General features: G+C 35.6%; 1 protein-coding gene across 8 annotated transcripts in view; it reads left to right on the top strand.

Annotated features, from left to right (window-relative positions):
* Trol (terribly reduced optic lobes) overlaps positions 1 to 23,147 on the top strand; it is a 157,158-nt gene that overhangs the window by 109,271 nt on the left and 24,740 nt on the right. For 3 of the 8 annotated variants that reach the window (XM_083042630.1, XM_083042629.1, XM_083042632.1), the window contains exons 11-24: positions 492 to 608; positions 2,228 to 2,341; positions 2,648 to 2,761; positions 4,405 to 4,512; positions 9,687 to 9,803; positions 11,885 to 12,043; positions 13,390 to 13,539; positions 14,375 to 14,485; positions 15,696 to 15,812; positions 18,839 to 18,946; positions 19,235 to 19,381; positions 21,707 to 21,811; positions 22,022 to 22,150; positions 22,446 to 22,721. In XM_083042630.1, coding sequence (XP_082898756.1) covers positions 492 to 608; positions 2,228 to 2,341; positions 2,648 to 2,761; positions 4,405 to 4,512; positions 9,687 to 9,803; positions 11,885 to 12,043; positions 13,390 to 13,539; positions 14,375 to 14,485; positions 15,696 to 15,812; positions 18,839 to 18,946; positions 19,235 to 19,381; positions 21,707 to 21,811; positions 22,022 to 22,150; positions 22,446 to 22,721 — 1,872 coding nt within the window. The remainder of the gene's footprint in view (positions 1 to 491; positions 609 to 2,227; positions 2,342 to 2,647; positions 2,762 to 4,404; positions 4,513 to 9,686; positions 9,804 to 11,884; positions 12,044 to 13,389; positions 13,540 to 14,374; positions 14,486 to 15,695; positions 15,813 to 18,838; positions 18,947 to 19,234; positions 19,382 to 21,706; positions 21,812 to 22,021; positions 22,151 to 22,445; positions 22,722 to 23,147) is intronic. The other 5 variants (XM_083042631.1, XM_083042636.1, XM_083042634.1 and 2 more) reach the window with 3 other exon arrangements.

The raw sequence follows: 23,147 nt of genomic DNA, 5'->3' as shown, positions 1-23,147 counted from the left end.
TCTGACTTAGGACTGTTTTCTTCGATTGCACTTTCTATTGATTCTAAACAAGCACATATGAATATTTAATCTTCATAGGAAGAGAAAATAGAAAAATATAGTATAGCAAATTTTAAATACAACTATAGTAGAACAGATCTTTTTAAGTAAAATTGTTTACATTGCTTTATATTCGCTTTATATTTGCTTAAAGAAGAATCTAATACTATAAATCTCTATTCTATCGTTCTTGAACATCAGCCAGGAATGCAGCTTAATTTTCTTATCGAAGAATCGTTAATCATTGTTGGCAATCATTGTGCTTTCTTCGTCGTTTGTGTCTCTGTGTTACGTCTATTCGTTAGTTTATGTCTAATCCTCGTCAGCACAGTAAACGTCATTCTCAGCTGTTTGTACGTGTCATCTCTCGAATTGACCCGCGTCAGTCGGGTCATCGTGCCGTTCTCGGCGACGTAAATCTTCCCAAATTAGTCTGAGTACAATTTTTACAGCCTGCAAGGAAGACCAATTCGAATGCGCGCCTGGTTATTGCGTGTCCTTATCACGACGCTGTGACAGATACACGGACTGTATTGGTGGAAGGGATGAACAAAATTGTCACAACATGAGTACGAATTATCACTATTTACTCCAACGAGCTGCGAAACGCTACACTCGCGCGAAGCATATGTAAATCAATTACTTGGGTTGGAATTAATTTAGTCGCGCATGGGTGCACTAAATGGCCTTTTAATAAGGACAAGAACTTGTTGATCCACTTAAAAAAAAAAAAAAAAAATAGTGACATTCTTCTTCCGCTACATCTGGTTATCAAGCTGCATGTACATACATACATATGTTGTAGACAAACACTGTGAGATTCAAATGTCACTAGTTACGGGGAACACGAAATATAATTGAGAAGTTTGAACGTTTATTTTATTTTTTGTCGTGAAACTTTACGATCGAAAAAAAATTGATCAAATTTTGAGGGCATCAGTCTCGTGTTTCCGCGTTTATATGATTCCGCGTCGCAATATACACACATACGTTTCGCAACACATACACACATGTACATATACACACATCTTGGCAGCGACAGGTAGATAGGTGGGTATAAATTTTATTGCATTTTTGGATAAAACACATTGAAAGACTGCGGCATGTGCGAAGTTTTCATTCTACATGAACGATGATTGCACAGCATGAGATCTGAGCCTCCCACATTTTTAACTCATTAGGAAGTAGCGCATGATAATTTACGCTGGGTACATGACAAAGTTATAGAGAAACTCGCTGGAGCAGGTATTCGTACTTGCTATAACGCGACGGCGATTCTTGTGCTTAATTATTCATGGATATGTAGTAGCGCGTATTAGCCGCGAGTTTACTTTCTGCGAGACATAGTCCGCCAGCGCGAACAGTTAACAGCATTAACAACCGAGTAATTGTTATCCAACTGTTGCGAATAAATTAGTTCCAGCTTAGATATCCGCCGAAAAAAAAAAATTCCGCGCTTTCTGTTGCGATCAGATATTTTTAAAACTCGATCGCGAATGTAAAATGTAAACATAATTTTAAAATAAACCAATGGAGGTCTCACTCGCGATCGAAAAATATTAACGAGAATTATATTTAAAAAACATATTGTAAATAGTTCTCGTGAATTTCACATTCCACTTAAATAGCACAAATTGTATAAAATTCTACAAAACATATTTAGGGATTATAAATCATGCTTTATCGAGTCATATTTCTAGTGATACATTTTCAGATATCACATTTTTGTGATGCGATAAATAGCCAAAGTCACTAAAATAAATGTCAAGCAGACAGAGTACCGTGACATAACGACCTATATTTACCTGTAGGTCAAGTGGACTTTGGCAAACAGTTGCTGTTTTTAATTAACTAAAAAGCCGGGATATCGAATATTTTCCAACGTGACGCATGCAATTGATATCGCATAAATTGAATAATACTTCAGTAACTGGTTCAAATTGCGACAATAATCAAAAAAGCTTTGAGCTCGATAGCTCTTCGTTGTTTTTGGACAGAAAATAAAAACTTTTAACTAAATCAAGATATTGCTGTAAAAGTCATCAATGAGGATATTTGTTTTGCGCATATTTTTTTATCGGTTTATCCACTTTTCTATTCCTTTCTTTCTCTCTTTCTTTCTCTCTCTCTCTCTCTCTCTCTTATTTTATTTATAGATTTTTATTTTTTTAATCTTTTTTTTAAATAGCACGATGTAGAGCGGACGAGTTCGAGTGCGCCAGCGGTTCATGCGTCAGCAAAAGAGCAAGATGTGACGGACGAAACGATTGTCTCGATCATTCTGACGAGTATAATTGCAATGGTATTTTCTTTTTCAATATGCTGAGTTTAATGTGTTTTACATTTTAATATATTTTATTACTACAATTACAATATTACATTATTGAGTTTCGAATTCGTTTTTAGGATTTATATACAGGCAGGAATCAGAAATTTTTGATTTAAACAAAATTATTTTGTGGCACAGCTTTCACAAATATATTTATTGTCTTACAATAAAATTATGAATATTATTTTATAATTAATTTTTTTAATATGTGTGTATTGGTCATCTTGTAAATTCTACAAAAGTAACATCATCTTCATGTCTTTATATTATTATTTTTAGTGACCACCTGTAGCGGGGATCAATTCCGTTGTCTGGATGGTATCTGCTTAAGTATCGACAAACGCTGCAACGGAATCCCTGACTGCCGCAATGGCGACGACGAACATCAATGCGGTAAGTTAATTCGTTTTTTCCCCCTCTTTGAAACGTATATACTTCACTCAATCGATTCTTACTTCTGTGAGAATACAAATAGAATGTACCAACGAGATTTCAATGATGCGGATTTCAAGAGAGTTCCAAGTCCTCTTCATTGTTCCCAACTGTATTTTTTCTTCGCTAATCGTGTTAACAATATATATATATAAACTCTACATTGCGGCATGTTAACAACTAATTGTGAGATCAATAATTACTTTTGCACGTGCAACGATAACTCTTCCGCAATGGTATACCAGCAATAAGTTGCCGCGATAAACTTGCACCGATGCTCTTTGTTAAGTGTCGGTTACCCAACGCGATTATTTACGAGCGATCGAGAGGGGCGCTTGAGCTTAAACGAGCGTCAAACGCGCCTGCGAAGTTTGCCAACAAGATTACAGGTACTTTAATAAGTCTCGCGGATAAATTTAATAGTGATCTCAATTTTTTGTTAAACTCGTGTGCGTGAAAATAACATCGCAAAAATTGTGATTCAGATATCCTTTTCGAATTTCAAGAAAAGACAACATGTTTTTCTTTTTTAATATAATCTCGTCGCGGATGAAAATTTTTTTTACCGTGTTGTGCAGCGGCAAAATTTGCGAACAGAAACTGCCATGTATTTATGCTCGCACATAATTATGCGTCTGGCGAGCAATTTGAAAACCCCCGGCGTTGGTTACGCCATTGCGCCCTGTAATGTGAATACGCAAACTTAATTTCCTCCAGCACGCTTCGCGTGACTTTCGATTTACGATTTTCCACGCTGACCGAACTTTACGTCCAGCGTGCAACCTCGAAAATAACGTCTTTTCCTAAAATAGTTTAGCCAATGTCGTTGCCGTCTCACCTATAATCTCGATTTCATTGCGATCTAAACCGGGACGCGCACGATCAGTGGTGCGTGAAGAGGGCAACGCGCTGTCGAATTTCAAGCATTCCAATAATGTATTCAGACTCGTTGCATAATTTACAACGTTACCAATTCCTAAACGCGTTTACCTTCAATGATCCATTTTTGCGCAAAGTAGGTCCAACGTTCTTACAATCAACGTTTACGGAGCAAAGACATCAATTCTCATTATCAATCGAAGATAGATTAATCGCGAAGATTAAATAATCTAGTCATTTATAATATTTCGCTGTGTATTAACATATCTTTGATTGAGGAAGAACAGATTGTTATCTCTCTGTTCGTAAACTTGCTATATATTTTCCTTCATATATATATATATATACTAACCTCAGCATAAAAAAAAAGCAAATTAGTTCAAAACATTTCACCAGGTAAAGGTGTGAACATCCGTGTCTACCGTCCAAGTGATATATCCGTATACGATATTCTGTACTGCAATTCATATTTTGAGCGTTAATTGCATCGTGTGTATCATTCATAAATACGCTCCTCTATTTTGGTGTCATCGCTTTAACATTTTCGCTCAGTGTGTTTTGACACGCGTCTTGGACGATAGATTCGGAATAATAAGGGGCTTGCTTGTAAGCCGCAAGTCGCGGCTTGCTGAAGGATCGCAAACGATCTTGAGGATGCGGGTGGGCTGACATGCGTCAGTGGGCAATGCATCTTTAAATGCGCATGAGTGTGGTGTATGGAGCAGGTTGCGGAGATGCCGAGTTCCGCTGCACGGACGGCCGCTGCATCGGCTACGAGTTGCAGTGCAACGGGGTGAACGAGTGTCCTGACGGATCCGATGAAAGGGACTGCGGTAATTATAATGTCATTCCACAAAGTCACACACCAATTACCCGTTCTCTTTCTCTACATATACGATACAGACGTACACACACATACGTATCTAATTACATCATGTTCGGATGAGTGTAGAAACATTCTTAACGTTACGGATTGCATTTAACAAATTCGCAGAACATTTCGTTAGCATCGTGAAATTTTAATGACAGATTTTTCGATTGATTTAAAGTCAGCGAGATTGAAAAAAATAAAAATTATTTAAAAAATTATTAAAAAAATAATTAATGTAGAATTATATTATATTATATAATACAAAAGAATTATGTATTCACATTATCGATTATCTTTATAGAGGATATAAAATATAGAAAATATATCATAAAAAATTTTGTACAGACCTTGATTTCGCCAGGACTTTATTATTACAGAAATAAAAGTCTGACACTCTAAAAGCGATATTCGACGAACTCATTCTTTATCGATTGCGCTGACTTTTAAATTTAGTTTTCAAGAATTTCGTCTAACATTTTCGCCTTTTCGACTATGTTCGTCTTTCTTCGTGATGATGCTTTTTCAATGATACTTATTACGAAATCATGCGTCGTAGAAAAGTATTCATGGCGACACTACTATAATCCCAAAAAGTTGGACGCGATTGCACGGAAGTCGTGGATTTTCTACGGTCGAAAACCTATAGAACACCGAAGGAATATGAATATGAAACCCGAAACGACGGAAAGTATCTATCGACTCACCATCAAGCCAGTCGTGATGATCGGTAACCCGATCTTGGAAGCGTTTCCGGAAGAAGCTCAACGACGGAGATTCCCAAACTCCACGCTGCAGAATTTCTGGACATACTCGACAAGAATTGCGCCCAAATCGAAAAATAACGAGCGCAACTCGTTTTCGCAACACGAATCGAATAACATAGAGTTCGATCAATTTCACGAATCTGACATGAAGAATTGCAATAACGACATTCATCATTTAATTATTAATCACGCCTCGTTGCAATTAGCCGAGCTTCAAACTTCCAACCCTAAATCTTTAAAATTGTCGGATAGCCTTATAAGATCGTTGTTGAGATTAAAGCACTACAATATTTTATTAAAAGATGTTCGCTTACAATTTACCAATAATCAGAATGATGGAACAATGAAAAATGAAAGTAATCTCGATTCTAAACCGAGGAAATTTAATACATTTAATTCAAATGTAAAAATTAATTTTTTATCCAATTTCGAAAAGGACAGACATGTCACTGAAAAAAACATTTTTAATATGAAGAACTGGAATATCAAAGTAAAAAATAATACTTTTTTAAAAAATGAAGAGAGATATCGGAACAACATTAATGCGACAAAAACGAGATTGGAAAAAGAACAGGAAAAAGTTCAGCAGTTGAAGGTACCGGTAAATATATCGAATAGAAATTATACTATTGTTAATAGTACAAAAGGGAATCGCCTTCAAGATGCTATGACAAGTGATGCCGTTACTCCACAGATTAACGATTGGATTTATAAGTTTATTACTGAAGCTACACCTGCATTTCGACTGAATAATTCGACAGCCGGTGAGATTTCGAATAAGACAACTTACATGACAACTAAAACGATGACGGCAAACGACACTGACATTAATCGAAATTTAAGTGTGATCGATGTGAATCGCAAGAACAAAAGTCTTAGGAAAACGTCACGCAGAAAGCAAGCTTTCGCTTTCCAGAAATATTACGATAAATATTTGAAAAAATTAATCTATGAGTCTAAGTCTCCAAAAATAGAGATACGTCGCTATTTTCCAAATATTAACCAAACCTTTATAAACGTCGACGGTATCGATAAAATGTCAATAGATTCTTCGACTTCAAATTATAGCTCGATTCAACAAAATCGCGATCGAGGTAAGAAAAAGTGTAGCACGAGTAAAATACGCAAACAATCAAATAATACTTTCGAAAGATTCTACGGAAGTATTGAAAGCTCGACGGAAAGCAACGACAAGATTAATTCCGGATTGATAAACTCCAATGAAATGTCCGAATCAATAATTACAGACGATTGTGCGTACTCGATATCAAAAGAATCGCAAAAATCCACGGAGATTCTGGAAATAGGATCAAAGGATGATGTCGCCTTTCTGTTAAACTGGACGAAAATGCCTTCAACAAAAGCTCCAGATATTGTCACGCGAAATGAAAATGAATCGAGGGAGGAAGAAACCGAAAAACTTGGCAAACACAAGCGCAAAGATCGTCACAATGATCATAAAAACAACAAGTCCAAGAAGGGGAAGAAAAATCACAACGCGAAGCGTAAGAGGAAACCTACGTCAACCGCTGCTTGGACGGTCGACGAGACGACGAGTGTCGATTATAGCAACGATTATAGCTCAGAGCGGAGAAAGACTATGTCTTCTCGTAATGATCCAGGATATGACAAAGCTGACGGTAATCGGAATACGAGCACTGGCAAGAGCGACTGGCACCTCACTGATGAAATTACAACGGAACCTCTTAAGATGGAATCCTCTAACGTTGATGAGTCCGTCACAGAACACCTTAGAAAAGACAACACCAAAGAAGGACTTCAGTCGGAAGAAAGAACGAATGCGGATTTTATCACCGATGAAATTACATTTCGTTCATCAATAGCGTATAAAGGGAAAAAATTTAAGAAATGTAAAACACGGGTTACAGCAATCACTGAGAATAGTTGGCCATATGATAAAAAAATTAATAATGAAGAAGATGAAGAATTGATTAACTGTGAAGATGTTACATCATTTCCTGCAACCAGCGATTCCGAAGATAAAACTGAAACAGACAATTATAGTTTTTTTACTAACGATGATTATCTTTTCACGCATGAAAAAACATCTACATCAGCCAGTACTACTTCATTTTCAAAAAATTTTAATTTAAAAAAAAATAAACTGAGCAGTATAGAAAAAAATACAACGTATGATACAATTACGAATCGCGAAAGTAAAGACAGAAGTATCGCGACAGAAAGAACGATCTTGGATAAACAAAGTGATAAAAATAATGAAAGAACACATGAATGGTCCTGGAGTGGGGAAAGTACTACACATTCTATAACGAGAAGTACCATGCACGAAGCAATTTCGAATCTCGATAGCGAAGATGAAGAAGATTCAACAGAGAAACCTATGTCCATCGAAGACAACGAAATCAATAACGGCGTCGTAACATCAATTGTAAAGGATTACGAGGCCGATAACTGCAATGAGAATCAATACGCTTGCGGCAAGTACATGTGCATCGAGAATGATCAAGTTTGTGACGGTATCGTAGACTGTATTAACGCCAGCGACGAGATTAACTGCGATCTCATATACATCAAGAGATGGGAGGAGCACCTGAGAGTCAACGGACAGCCCGAGAAGTTTGACCTTCCGTCGCAGAATTCTATCGAAAACACGTTGCTTGATGGATGCAGCCGTTACGAGCATCCTTGCGACGGCACGTGCATAAACGCACTAAACGTTTGCGACAGCAAGAGAGACTGCCTGGACGGTTCCGACGAGGAGGACTGCCTGAGCTTGGAAGGTATATCCCCTATGTAGAAAATAATATATGAATGATCTCGATCTGCTCTTCGTCTCTGCTGTAAAAAAGTTTCTCGCCTGGGCGAAACAAGAATACGAGATCACGTGTATTTTAAGCAAGCGTGACATTATTTCTGAATGACTTGTCATCTTTGCTATGTACAGAAAATGGCTTTGAAGATGTCAGAATGGCTAATATATATGTCTTTGGGAAACTCTACCGAGATCCTCTATTGTGGAAAACATCTAAGAGGCATTACTTCCGGGTGCTTCGTTTTCTATGTGTGTATTTTTATTAGGAGACTGCAGACAGAGGTGTTGAAAATCCACGTCGTCTATTATGTGTAACACAGCTTTACATTGTGTCGTCCATCTTTGCTGTAAAAATATTGCCTTCTATAAAGAGAGAGAAAAACAGCCGAAAATAAAACCCAGAAACGGCAAGTTTGAAAATGCAAGAATCGAAAACGATTATCTTATTTTTCTTACTTGGATGATTATTATTTTATCTTTAATTCTTTTTAGACTTATTACTCATCGAAATTCCTCAAGAGGATTTGTAATTGATTACTCAATGGTTGCGTAAATTATTCTCCATACAATATCTTTATGTAATCGCAATTAAATCGCTGATCGATCACTCTCAAAGCACAAATTCTCTCGAATAAAGCAAGATCATCTCATTTCATTAATTCCATTTTTCATATAAACACACATACATATTCATTTTTCACAAAGATACAGACTACATCCACTTCTCTGTCTTAAATCACGGAAAGAGAAATTTTAATAAACCCTAGGAAATCATTTTCGCGATACTAATGAATCTACACATAACACTGTACATAATCCACAAATAAGCTGAAATAAAAGAGAAGGTAAAGGAATGGAGACCGTGCAGATAAAAATTTAAAAAATTTTATTTATAAATGTGTATGGAATTAATAAAATAAACACATGTATGATAGTCCATTGAACAAAAACATTCGATTTATGATTCAAAAGTGCAATAGAGTATTGTCTCGTATTCCTGCCTTCTCTCGTAATCGAAATAAATCTAACCACTTTTGAAGGGCTTCTTCACAATGCTTTATATGTTAGACAAGCTTCAAAAGAGAATCTTGTAAAAAGGTCTCTTGATCGCAGAATCGCGCGTTTTACCAGAGATGCTTTTTATGTACAGATTTACGAGCTCTCTACCATGCCTATAAAACTGCTTTAAATGTATCTTCGTATGTCCATAGCTTGTACGTAATCTCAACCTCGAACTCGTTTGTCCCAGTCGTTCGTACTTAAACAAAAATTATTTTATTTGGTTATTTTATTATAAATTATTTAAGGCTATTTTTAGTAATTATTTTTAGAGTATAGTAATTATAATTTTAATATGACAGAGTGATATATGTATATGTATATTGGCTGTCATTTAAAGTCATCTAAAAATTATTTCGTTTCGTTTAGTCCATCACAAATCGAATTACACGACACGAAATATCCTTGGTTCTCAAATTTAAATTTAGAAATAAAATTAACATCACGGCGACTGAATGACAAAATGACGAGCGAGCGTTGATGAAGAGAGTCTTTGTTTTTGCCGGTGGCATCCTGTAGGTTTGGCCCCGTGCCCTCTCATGGACTTCACCTGCGGAGATGGCTCTTGCATACCGAAGAGCTCGATCTGCGACGGATTCGACGACTGCCCGAGGGCAGAAGACGAGCTTCATTGCGGTACATAACCATGTATACCTTTCATGCTATCTGATATCGAAGAGAGAGAGAGAGAGAAAGAGAGAGATTGAATTTAAAAAAAGAAAATGAAAGAGTGAGAGAGAGAGAGAGAGAAAAAACAAAGAGAAAATGTATGTATTTTGTATATATATGTGTGTGTGCGTGTGTGAATGACTTCCTGGTGTGATATCAACCAATGTTATTTTGACGTTTAACGCAACTTGGGCTTTAAAAAAAATATTTTTGAACTGAAATACAATATTTTTGTAGCAGTATCGTTACGCTATTCGAACAATAACAAATGACGCAATAGACTTTTAACAACAAACGCATAGAAATTGCTTTTGAATAATTAGTGCAAATTATTTATTCGCTCACTCTGGTATGATATTCGATTTATATTGGTAGTACAATTAAATTATTCAATGAAATACTATAAATATATATGCAGTATTGTATATTAGAATTATTAAATTCTAATAATTTTTTGTACTATATATATAATGCTAAGTTTTTTTCTGAATAATTTTTTAATGATAATATTTCTATACTTGGGATAAGATAGTAGAACAACATTATATCATTTCTACATAATTATATATTCGTAATTATATTGAATTATATTATTTTGATTTATTTATAATTTTGAAACAGTGAACTATACAATTGGAATGAAAGAGTGCGAAAGTTGCTAATTCTTTCTCTCTTTCTTTTTTGAATCTCTGCTTTGCTTGTAACCAGATATGTACAACGCTTGCCATTAAATCAATCGCTTGGTCATTTCATCTCGTTGGATTCAATAACAAACTTGTTCCGCATTAGTTAGACACTAATTATAGAAACGCTTACTTAAAATCTGGATCCAACATAATCAGGATTGACGATTTTAATCGCAGATCTCCAACGCAAATAATTGAATGATAAAGCCGTTTTAATTTATAAGTTAATTTTTACACACAGAACATTTGTCAATTAAGATGTTTGATTCTCTTCATTATAAGAGAATTATATTAAAATTCAAATAACGAAATTATCTAATTGTAAGTAAATGATTGTAAATATAAACTGCGGATGTAATATCTGCGTTTAAAATCTCAGCACGTACATTTTTCTGTTATATATAATCGTGCAAATAACTCTATCATTATCCTAATGCATTCCTAATCCTTTGAACTTCTCTCTTTGTACAAGATACAAATAAATTACAAAGAGAGAGCATAAATTACGGTACACACAAGGAATGTAACTTTTTCCTCCAATTGAATTAAGATATAATTTAATTATTTAATTATTACAGTATATTAAAAGTAATAGTTTAACATATGTTAACATGCAATGTAATCCATTTGTAAATAATTTGTTATTTATTCGGTGCGGCTCCTATCACATTTCATTGTGAAAACGCGCAAATATTATTTTCATACGTATCGAATATGCATGAAAACAATTCTTCTTTCCGCGGCATTTGATTCTACATACCAGAATCGACTGACAAACGACTTCATAATGATGGATTATTATACATATTTGTGGGGAGCGCTAATAATCGTATATCCTCCCACAAAAGTACATCCCATCACAGTCGATCCCCATGTGGAGGAAAGCTATACTTATCGTCACGACACATTTTCCGCGTCGCGTGCACGCGACATCATAATCCGCATTAACCAATACAGCGAGCTATTTTTCACGAGCGTTTTATCTAACCCAATAAACGATTTATGCTTTATAAACACGAGCCAAAAATATAATTTCCAATGCTTCCCCTCATTCATACCGAACCATAACTATCAACTGATATTCTCATTACCCCCAAAAGCAACTTTTCGCTTTCGTGATGCGATAATACCAGTAAACGCTATTAATTGAAAAAAATGTCTGGAAATAAAAACGAAATCGGCACGTGTCGTCATTATCGTGTCGGGAACGTTTCGCTCCGAAAAGTTTAAAAATATAAGCGTGGCTTTCAGCTTTATTATACATACATATATATATACATATATATGCACACAGAGTCATTGTATTGTGTAAAAATGTGTGTGTTCTTTGCGCATATGTTCGCTGAACAAAACAAAATACAGAGCGGGAATGCACGCCTAGCCAGTTCAAATGCGCCACCGGGAACAAGTGCATCGAGGACGTCTACAGGTGCGACGGCCATCCGGATTGTCCAGATCGTAGCGACGAGGACTGCGCTTCATCCGCTAACGACACTACACACACCACTTCGCCTACCACCAGTACGCTCCTTTTTCAGTGTGTCCGTCGCTTCATTCATAATACATTCACGCAACATTCTTGTCTAGATTGTCCCGCTAACGCTGAATACGGCTGACCGCGTTCTCTGTATTTTCATAAATAGTCCAATTTTTTCGCGTCATTAATTCTTTTGTATTGCATCAAATCACAGTTAAAATCGAATTCGTGTCTATATTTTTTTAAAATATATATGAATCAACTAATAATTTCCTATTCATAACTCTATTAAGCACGCGACGTTTCTTTTAAATGCAATTGGTTTCACCTACTTATACTTTTCTATAGAGAAGATTTAAAAAATATTGTCGGGTCGATATTGTAAGAAAATTTTCTGCCTTTGCTCAATGTCCGCAATGTTTGGTTTCGGCCGGATCCTCTTAAGGAACTCTTATTTACGTGGAACAAGTGGATCTACCTGCTCGCGCGGATACACACTAGACGGTGGTTGCATTTCATTGTACATTTCTCACGATCAATCGTTTTACGTGGTCGAGAAAACGATTCTCCGTCTTGTCGCTTCTCCAAAAAGAACCAACGAGCATTGTAATATTTGTCACCGTATCGGGCTACAAAAATTTATACGCGTATAAAACGCGGGCACTGAACTTTATCGAGACAACTTATTGAAGATGAAAAAGTATTTCTTTTTTTTTTTTTTTTTTTTTTTTTTATTCGGCGAACCGAGTTCTCGTCGACGGCTCCACTTTTATCGTACTACCCCGAGTGCGAAGGGATCGGGAGACACACCGGAAACGCATTACTCCGTGAATCCCCGTGTACGGAAGATTCACGGCGGTCGTCGATGGTATGTTCTCGCCCATTCGCGTCACAAATTGCCGCGAATATAAAGCAACTCACGATATACATATATACATATATATAAGTTGCTTTATATGTGTATATAATATACATTTATATTTATAAGTAGCTGCATTGTGCATGAACTTGTAGGCTCAGATAATATTTGATGAGAATGTCTTTAATCATGTACCTCCGAATTTTTTCTCCCTGCAATTTCTTTATCATTTTTGCTTTACCTAATTGCCGAAAGGATAATAAAAAAATAAGGATGAAAAATTTGGAGAATCCAATGAGGATATTCTCATTTGACATTTTTTTGCAACACTTTGCCACATTCGTACGATTTTGCTTGCGAGTTTGGTGTCCTCTTCTTTCTCAGTCCTTGTTGCATTTCGAAGCTGCATTATATAATTGCATTTATATGAGATAAAGTGAGCATCTTGCCTTATTGCCTTTAAATTTCATCTCTGAATGATGCTCCTTTCTTTCTATTACTTCCCTTGAATGTGCCTGTATATGCGCTTAGACCCATCCGATCCACGTTGGACACCGAAACACAGGAGGGAATGCGATCCAAGGAGAGAAATGCGTTGCGATGATGGCGGTTGCGTTCTTTTACGGCGTAAATGCGACAATGTCTTCGATTGTCTTGATGGCAGCGACGAGCGGGGTTGCGGTAAGGGCTTTATCTCTCGTTCTCACAACTCATCTTTCTTTCCCTTTCCCCGCGTACTCATACATTATAATGATGACAAACGTTTTCTGATTTCCTCTCTTCATGTACTTATATTAACGATGACAAACGTTCTTCCTCTTTCTCCCTCTCTTCTTCTTTCTGATTTGCTAAATCTATAAATTGTCATTTACATATATATCAAATTGTTTTAAATATGCGAGAATGTTTTTAATATGATTATTGACAAACGAATTTAAATAAGTTGAATATACATTATTTTTTTTTCTTGTCAAAGATAAAAAAAACTTTCTTTTTTTTCACTAATTTATTTGTCATTATTTTTAATATTAAATTAATGTGAAAATTTAAAGTAAACTTTACTATTTTTTAACATAGCAATATCGAAATTTCTTATTAAAATATAACAAATTAATTAAAAGATCTTCATATTTATATCTGATATTTACATATGATATTTATAGTAACGTTTGTCATCGACAACTCAATTTAAAAGATTACTACTGATGTTGCAATATTTTTCCGAATATTCAATGGTATCATTATATTAAAGTTAATTAAAATTAATAAGTTTATAACTCTTACATCAATGATTTATACATTTCGAATAATTTCTATATAAATATCTTGTTTAACTTTTTTATTGTATTTAAACTCATTTTACCTATATATTTTTTGTATATGAAAATTTTGGTGAATCTTAACAAGATATAATTTAAAGTGACAAGCGATTATAATGATACTATTGATGATTCCCCACTATTTCCTAATCCCTAACGCTTTTTGCGGGAGCTTTCGACGTATCTGTGTTGTAAAGGGCTATGTACACCTGCCGAATGGAAGTGCGCCAGTGGCGAATGCTTGCCAGAAAATCAAAGGTGCGATGGGATAACGCAGTGCAGCGATGGGTCCGATGAGGATCGATGTGGTAATTATACGATAGCTTTTGCCCGCAATTATCATAAAAAATGGCCTTTACATTGCTCCAACTCGTTATATTGAACCGCAATACTATGAAAATTTTACAGACTTCATAAAGAACATTACAAGCTTTATTCATTTATAATTTAATCTTCGATGACTGTATCTCGATTAGAATAATTATTTATATAATCAGATGTAACATATTATTCATGCAACATGTTTCAAAATTCAATTTTGTATTATCAAAATAATTATCTAATAGTATATATCCTTCTGCCAATTTTAATTAATGCTTGTAAATTAACATTTATTTTATTTTTTTATTTATGTATAAATTAATTGTTTTTCTTCATTTAATATTGGATACAATATCAGTATTCTCATTCTAATCTCTACATACATCTTCCAACGATTCCTCTTTATAAGACAAAAATGCATTTTAATATCAAATATAGCATCGTAAAAAACATAAAATCCTGAATTGGGACTATAATAATATTTTCTGCATGGGACAGTTTAATCGATGTCGCATTATTTAGCGAACAGAAATAATCATTCTTGAACGTAATGCACGATCAGTGCAATATTGCATGTTGCATTTTGTCTATGTTATAAATAGCAAGTGTATTTTTGAGAATGTGATCGATATAATTTTGGAAATTTTCGCGCATAATGAAGCTCCCGTAAGTAGATCACGATATCATTAATTGAGTAATGCAAGAAGGGCGAATGTCACGATGAATTCAAAAGAATTGATTGAAGAAGCAGCATTTGTATGATAAAAAATTTATATTCGTATAATCTGCGCAAGCGTTTATTGTTATATTTGCTTAACACTTAAATAATTATCTAAATTTTAATATCTATTTTATTGTTTTAAAATTGAAATATTATTGAAAGAAATTTTTTCTAAAAATGAATTAAATTAAATATCAACTTCAGCAAAATTATATATTTATTATAAATTTATAGGCAAGGCATTTTTCAAGAAAAGAGAATTATAGACTTATTTCTTCATATATGTACTATGGTGATTATTTAAGTGTTAATAAAAAATAATTATCATGCACGGTGCGAGCACGTTTCTCTTATTCGATTATCTTGAACGAATTATCTTGCGAGAACAACGCGATGGTAAGGCCATTTTTTCCTCTCTCCCTTCCTCGTGTAGCATGCACGATAATACTCGATATGGAACTTGATAATTATTGTAGTAACCAAATGTCCGGCTGGATGGTTTCGATGCAACGATGGATTGTGCCTCGACAATAAGAGACGTTGCGATGGTCGGCCGCATTGCTTGGACGGCTCCGACGAAATCAATTGTTTTCGTAATGATATAATTTGGCTTTATTTCATATGCCGAGGATGATATAGACCTAAGCCAAACATTCCTGGAAATCGATTTAATACAGTAGTTTCGATTAAGTGCTTCATAGCTATTTTCGTAGATGCTGTCTGAATAGTATAGTGATATCTCTTAATTAATATAATTGCATTGAGCAAGAGAGAATTAGAATGAGTTATTGGTATTTTAGATTTATAGAATTTTTTCGTATTTTCTGTTTTTTGATTCCTTCGGAAATTTAGATTCTTTTTTTGTAAACTTAGGTCTGTGTCTTTCTTAGCGCATTATTTATTAGCAATAATGGGACCGCACGAAGAAAGCTTATCATTAATTTTCTCGTGAATTTTGATAATGATTGCACACACGATCTTGTAATTATAATTAAAATTATATTAATTAATTAATAATAATTAAGATAATTTTTCTTCGTGCGCTGTTTATCCTATTTTTAATCTCTACGTAACATTATTTTCGTCCCCTAATTATCTCTCGAACTGTCACTTCTCTGTCAGCATTTTTATCGTGGGTTATTATACTTCCTGCGATATATGGCATTCTTGTTATGGGCATATGATACTTATTCCTAGCGATTTAACAGTAAATGAATGTAACCATTTGCTAATTTATTTGCTCATGAATCAGTCTTGCGTTACGAAAAAGGTATATGTTTGCATTTTTCAAGACTTGAATACAGGAATACTAAATGCTATGAACTATCATAACTTCCTTTTTATTTATCTTGTCTCTGAAACTTGATTTTATTTTTATCTTACATCTTTACTTTTAATTTTCTTCATCGATACTTCATTAACTTTCTTTCATCAAGACTGGCTTCTCTGCCCCTGCGTACATTATTACAAGATAAAGACTTTAAAGTCTGTTAGAGAGGAGTTTATATATGCTTCATCTTCTGCATCGTTTTGCCTGATGCGTTTTCACAAAATGCGCTTGCATTGGCGGCAAGACGCAGCGAAAAATGCAGTGTATAAAACTCGCTCCAGATCTAATCATGCACTCGGTCGATTTTTCAAATAAGATCGTGTTCGCACGAGCGATTTCTCCGAATGATCTATGCGAGATGTCGATCGTGAAGGACGTTTATAAATGTCTGCTCGTTACACGCAAAACTAGGCGGCAACTGCAACGAGTGACGACGACGAGGCCGCCTCTCGAATAACTTTTCGCGCGTCGGTATTCAAGTTGGCAATTAAGAGACTGTGTAACTAATATAAGCGCGCGGCCGCGTACTCACGTACGCGGAAGCTGTTAATCTCATTTCGCCGTGTATCAGGCACGTTTTAGGCGGACGTTGACTGGTCATTAACTCGAACACCGACGTGCCGCGGCATCACTTATTGTAATCACCTCGGAGATCGACTCTGTGAAAGATGGATGAATTGAAATCAATCGAAGGGGAACTTTATTCCTGCGAAACACTTGATAGCCAATCGAACTTGAAGATTGTCTTTGAAACATTCGGATTTCTAGTCTTCTCTATCTACCGATATACTAATTTAGATATAACGATAAAATGGCATATATTAGAATTATCAAAATAAATTTCTGTTCATCCATTTTAATTCATCTTCTTTCACATGTGTGATAAACAATTTCTCTTTCTATGTTTTAGCATCATATCTATAGGTATCTTTTTATATTTTAGCGTTTAGACACAATAAAATATACAATAGTAAGATAAGATACAATAAATTAATAATAATTAAAAATGAATTCGGTTTTATATCGTTTCTTATATCTTTTTATTTATACTTTATTTTTATATTTTATTGTGTCTTGATCCTTATAGTTGTTTGTGCCTTGATCTTGAATATTGACTTAATAACTATAATTGCGCATATAACATACAATATATCTTGGTTACGGGCTCGGATTTCTTGACATGCATTTTGCATCGATTATGGATGGGATCGAATTAACTCTATCTATTCTTCACTTCTCTCTGTCTTTTTACTTGTCTATCTCTGTATGCATTATCTATTATCTATTATCCCTCTATTTTCAGCACAGGTTGCCTAATCTTTGAATTGCATCTATCCGTATATATACATATCTATATTTGTGTGTGTGTATATATATGTATATATACGTTTCTCTCTTTGATACCCTTTTACCACCGGTTATTTACGTCTCTGCAATTTTCCACACCGCGCGTTGACGCGTGCACAAACCGCGCTCTGTTGTTACGTACACCGCGTAGCTCGTGACTGACGTAACGCGAACTTTTGTAAATGTCACGTTTCGCATGATGATCCTCTCCGCGTTTTGAGAAACTAAGTTTAACTTGTCTAAATAAAAAAAAAACAAGAGCAACGTTCACGTATATATACAAACAGTAGTTAAAACAAAACTGATTTAATCAAAGAAGCGACGTTTATGTGACAGCTTCTCAGATTATAATTTGTCAGTGTGGTATGCAGACTTAAAAAAAAAATTTTAATTAGCATATGAGAACACGCACGACTCCGAAAAAAAAAATTTGCTCTTTCTCCCGGTGTAGTCTGTTTAATCAATTAAGGTGAGTGCGTGCTGCACGCGGCATCGCGCGCCGTCGTCTTCATGTTTCTCGAGGTGTACGATACACGGCAATGTGCACAATGCTTATTTGACGTTCCGCATCGGCGCACTTTTATCGCTCCCTCCGCTCATCGCAGGAGGAAGCACCTTTCGCGGGACTCCTTAGCGATCGATAATTATCGAAGGCACTTGGTCAGCCTCGCGCATCTAATTTCTTCGTGTAAGGGCGAAGGGTTGCGCGGTAACACATCGATTGTCGTTCGCAATTTTTTTCCGGCTGACTAACACGAGGGTATTCTTCGTGACCTCGACGACCTGACTGAGAAACGCCAAGAATGTTCATCGCCTGTGGAATAATTGTTATTAGACAAACGTGCACATTGCCGCTTTGTACCGTTTAAACGTATACAAAGGATCGTTCTGCGCTCCTCCCGCCCTTATTTGCAATTCAACGGAGTTGATTGATTTTTGCAGAATGCCCAGACGGTCAACTACCCTGCGACAACGGCGTCTGTATCAATAAGAACTTCTTCTGCGACCACAATGTCGACTGCCATGACGCTAGTGACGAACGAGATTGCCGTAAGGATATCTTTAGATAGACACGTTGTCTGCATATTATACTCTATCCATCTAAACAATATTACGCAAAAAATCCTATATCCTCTTTCTGTCAAGTAGACTCTGCAGAAAATTTTCCAATTTCAATAAAATGCATAGATACATATAACTCGAAGAATTATGATAGATAAAATCTTTCATTTTAAATAGATATTTATAGAACTCCTTCCTTCCGCGTTCTGCAAATTTTTATTCAAGAAATGAATAAACAACTTTGATAAAACGGTGTGTTGTTGTTTCATCTTGTAGCGGATAGCGGGGAGACCGGCAGTTCTGGCCAGGAATGTCATCCCGACAACTTTACCTGCAACGATGGCAGCTGCATACCTCATACAGCGGTATGCGATGGCCGCGCGGACTGTCCGCACGACGAGGATGAGATCAACTGTCGTCAAGGTAAGTCAGTCTCTGGAATGACACTACTCGAAGTCACCATATCCCTGCGCTCTGTCTTCTTTCATTCAAAAAGCTGCGTTAATTTAGGCCAAAAGTGATCCTCATTAATAAAATATTCAGAGGATGGATAGAAGAAATACACTCTCACTCTTGTTGGTTACATAATTCAGGTTTATCGATATGACTCAATCTTCAAGACGTATTCATAGCTAAGACTCAAGACGACGTACGTACGGTTCGAGAAGGCAATCTTATTTCTCAACTTGCCCTTACGTCACTACCACGTTTAGAGTGTTGAATGAATATTTTCTTGGACGAAGTTTGAAATTTAATCCCGCCCCGGCTATACTTCATGCAACGGACAAGTTATTCTTACGTTACTAAGCTTCGCGCGTAAGCACAGCCACTAGACTTGCTTTCGTCAATGTAAATAAATCATATTTCTAAAACGAGTTTGATACTTGGTATATGATTTAAGGCGATAGCCAAGACACAAGACAGCCGCGAGCTTCTTTTGTGTGTTAAGAATCTATCTTTATGTCCATAAACTCGTTTTATCCTGATTATGCGTACGTCGTCTCCAGAGCGACAAAGACTTTTTCAAGATTATCGAGCTCGGCGTATGTTATCGTTGCAATCGCGCGGGTATCACCGATGACATGTTCACGCGAACACGGCAGCTCAGATTGAGTTACTTCTAGGTGTAGATGCCTCGGATAGAGCCTCCTCGGGGGGTCGTCCGGAGACGGGGGTAGCCGGTGCGAATTCGGATAACGAGACTTACAGCCCAGACACAAATGCAAATGTTGATGTGCCACCGACAAATCTGAGCACGCCGAGGAGTTGTGCTTCGGATGATTTTGTTTGCGCCGATGGCACTTGCATCCCCGAAACTCACCACTGCGACCATTTCTACGATTGCCGCGATTTTACGGATGAACAATACTGCTTCGGTTAGATTATTTGTAGATCTTGAAAATCTGGTGATAGATCCTGCTTCGCGAAATCTCATCTGATCTCATATGTTTCTCATCTCAATGTTCTCATGCTTCATTGATGAATTTCGCTGTTATAGGAAAAGAAAAAGAAACTTTTGAATAATTGTTCGCGCGTGCATTTACGAATTTATATTAATTGTGTCATTATTTAAATAGTATAAAAATATTTTATGCGAATAATTTTTTTATATATTTAGGATTTTTCATCATTTATTATATTCTTCAGCCTTTTTTGTCACATTATTTCGTAAGAGAATAATTTTCAATCTTTAATGAGCATTTCCAAAGTTTTACGTCGATTAAACATTGACCAGACTTCCATGATATTTCTCTGTGATATTCTTTTTAGGAATTTTATCTCATCTTTCCGAGTATATTAAAGTTTGCTCTTTTATCCGCGAGATATTCTGAATATATTCTAAAATTCCTTCAAAGCACCAGATTTTCTTGAATCTATATTCTTTTCTGCTAAATCTGTGTTAGCAGCTGAATAGAAGATGTGTAGGTTGTTGGAGTAGAGATTTGATTATATTTGATTATAAAATTTACAATCAAACATCGCAGTCTTATATTATCCGGCGCATCCTTATAAACAATAGTGCATCTCTGCCTGGCGTAAAATTTAGATCATTTCTTTTTCTCGTAGGTAGAGAGTTTGATATAAATCCTATTATGGCATGCATAGTGTGAGGAAAGTACATTTTTATCTGTAGAACCTTTCTGTGCAAGAAAGTTTATATTATCTTGGATGGAAAGTTACTTTAGAAAATTAATATTTAACAATACCATTTTATTAAAATCGTCTATATGAATGCAGTGGATTAAAGAATCATAAATGTCTTTCCTCTTGAGTCCACGTTACATTGAATGACGAATTATATATAAGTGTTTGTAGATTGACAATCAGTGCACACACAGTAAACGAAGAAATGCATTACGAAAAAGCGAAAACGCATGAAGATATATATTTGAATTCATGAATCTACTGTGTGAACTGATTCTTAATATATTATCTAGATTTTAGATCGGAGCTGTTTAATATTCCTGATAAATGCAAGCGAGAAATGAACAAAAGAATGCACTTAATTAAACAGCTCTGTTCTAGATTCTACGTTTAACAATCTTTTCTAGGTAATCGTTATCTCCATCGTATTTATATTTCGAACGTTAGATCATTGTTTAGATTGTAATGACGGACATATATGATGGCTCCATGGCTGACATTTTACATGTATCTGTGTCTCATCTATATTGTTTTCCTTTTTTTAACGAACAAACGCGGCTTGTGGTTGTCTCGTCGATGTACAATACGAGCCTCTTATTTTAGGATGCACGCGAGACCAGTTCCAATGCGCTAACGGAGATTGCATCCTCGCTGATCAGAGATGCAACGGATATATCGAATGTGCTGATGGTTCTGACGAGGAATGCGGTGAGTATGTAATCAGTAACACGTATAATTAATCAATGTGTATTAAGAAAAGAATTCTTGCGCACATGGCTAAACTGGACGTAGAGCTGTGCAATGTTCAACGTAAATCCGAAATAATTTATAAATGTAGAGTGTGAGACGGCAGTTCCATGTATATCATTTTTTTACTTGTCTCATATCTTTATTTATTTATTTGTTTATATCATGTAGAGCAACCAGAGCCAGGTCAATGCTTAGAGAGTCAATTTATGTGTATTTCGGACAGAAGATGCGTTCCACAATCTTCCATTTGTAATGGAATTCCAGAATGCAGAGATGGATCCGACGAGCATAACTGCGGTAAGTCAATATATTACTTAAATTTAGCGAAATTAAAATAAACAATCGCGGCGTACAAACGAATATTATATAGCGTAGCAAATAATAGTGCAACTATAGAATCTAAAATCGTGTAATGACGGATTCGCGAATATTATTTCGAATTCTCGCGCATGAATTGATAAACAAAAATTAATAATCGGCCAAGTTGGAGCGATTCTTTCTGACTTCTCCGCAACTACAATCGTCAAAATATTTTATATAATTTTACAAGGACGCAAAATAATGATACGCATTTAATACGACGAAACTAAAGATCAAGGAGCAGTATGCTCGTATGAAGAATGGCAGTGCAAGAGCGGTGATTGCATACCTCGACATCAACATTGCGATCGCCGAATTGATTGTCCGTACGACGATAGCGACGAGTTGAGCTGTCACTATAGGTCGATGCAAAGAAATCACAGTATATGCCGCACGGACGAATGGACGTGCAATGATGGTCATTGCATTCCGTTGCATCAGCGGTGCGACAAAAGGCTCGACTGCCCTAGAGATATGTCCGATGAAATTGACTGCAGTTATGATAATTGTGAGTTTTCCCCGGTAGTTAGTTTTCCGATGCGAAAATTCGTCTTTCCAAAAGGGAATCACATGGTCGACTGATAACACACCATCGGCTAATCAATAATATCTTGTTAATATCTGTAACATAATATCTGTTGTAACATTATATTATATAATTGTGATTTGTACATGAATACTATATATACTAAAAGCTATCCCCCCATATTTACAGTACAGAGAATACGAGCAAATAAATCTGTTGTATATTTCCATTATTTAAATTAGAGTTAAATTACAGTTACACCTTTCACTCGATAACACACACATCTTTTATCTGACAACAACAAGTATTTTATTTTATGATAAAAATAATAAAAGATAGATTAAAAGCATTATTTTTGTAAGTTTTTTTAAGGCTTTTATAACAATATCCAGTAGTATTTCGTAGTTC

This window comes from Prenolepis imparis, unplaced genomic scaffold (assembly GCF_030444845.1).
Source record: "Prenolepis imparis isolate NDT839.2.m4 unplaced genomic scaffold, iyPreImpa1.0 SCAF_7, whole genome shotgun sequence".
NCBI lineage: Eukaryota > Metazoa > Arthropoda > Insecta > Hymenoptera > Formicidae > Prenolepis > Prenolepis imparis.
The sequence above is the reverse complement of the archived record's forward strand: the minus strand, read 5'-3'. Positions and strand labels throughout refer to the sequence as shown.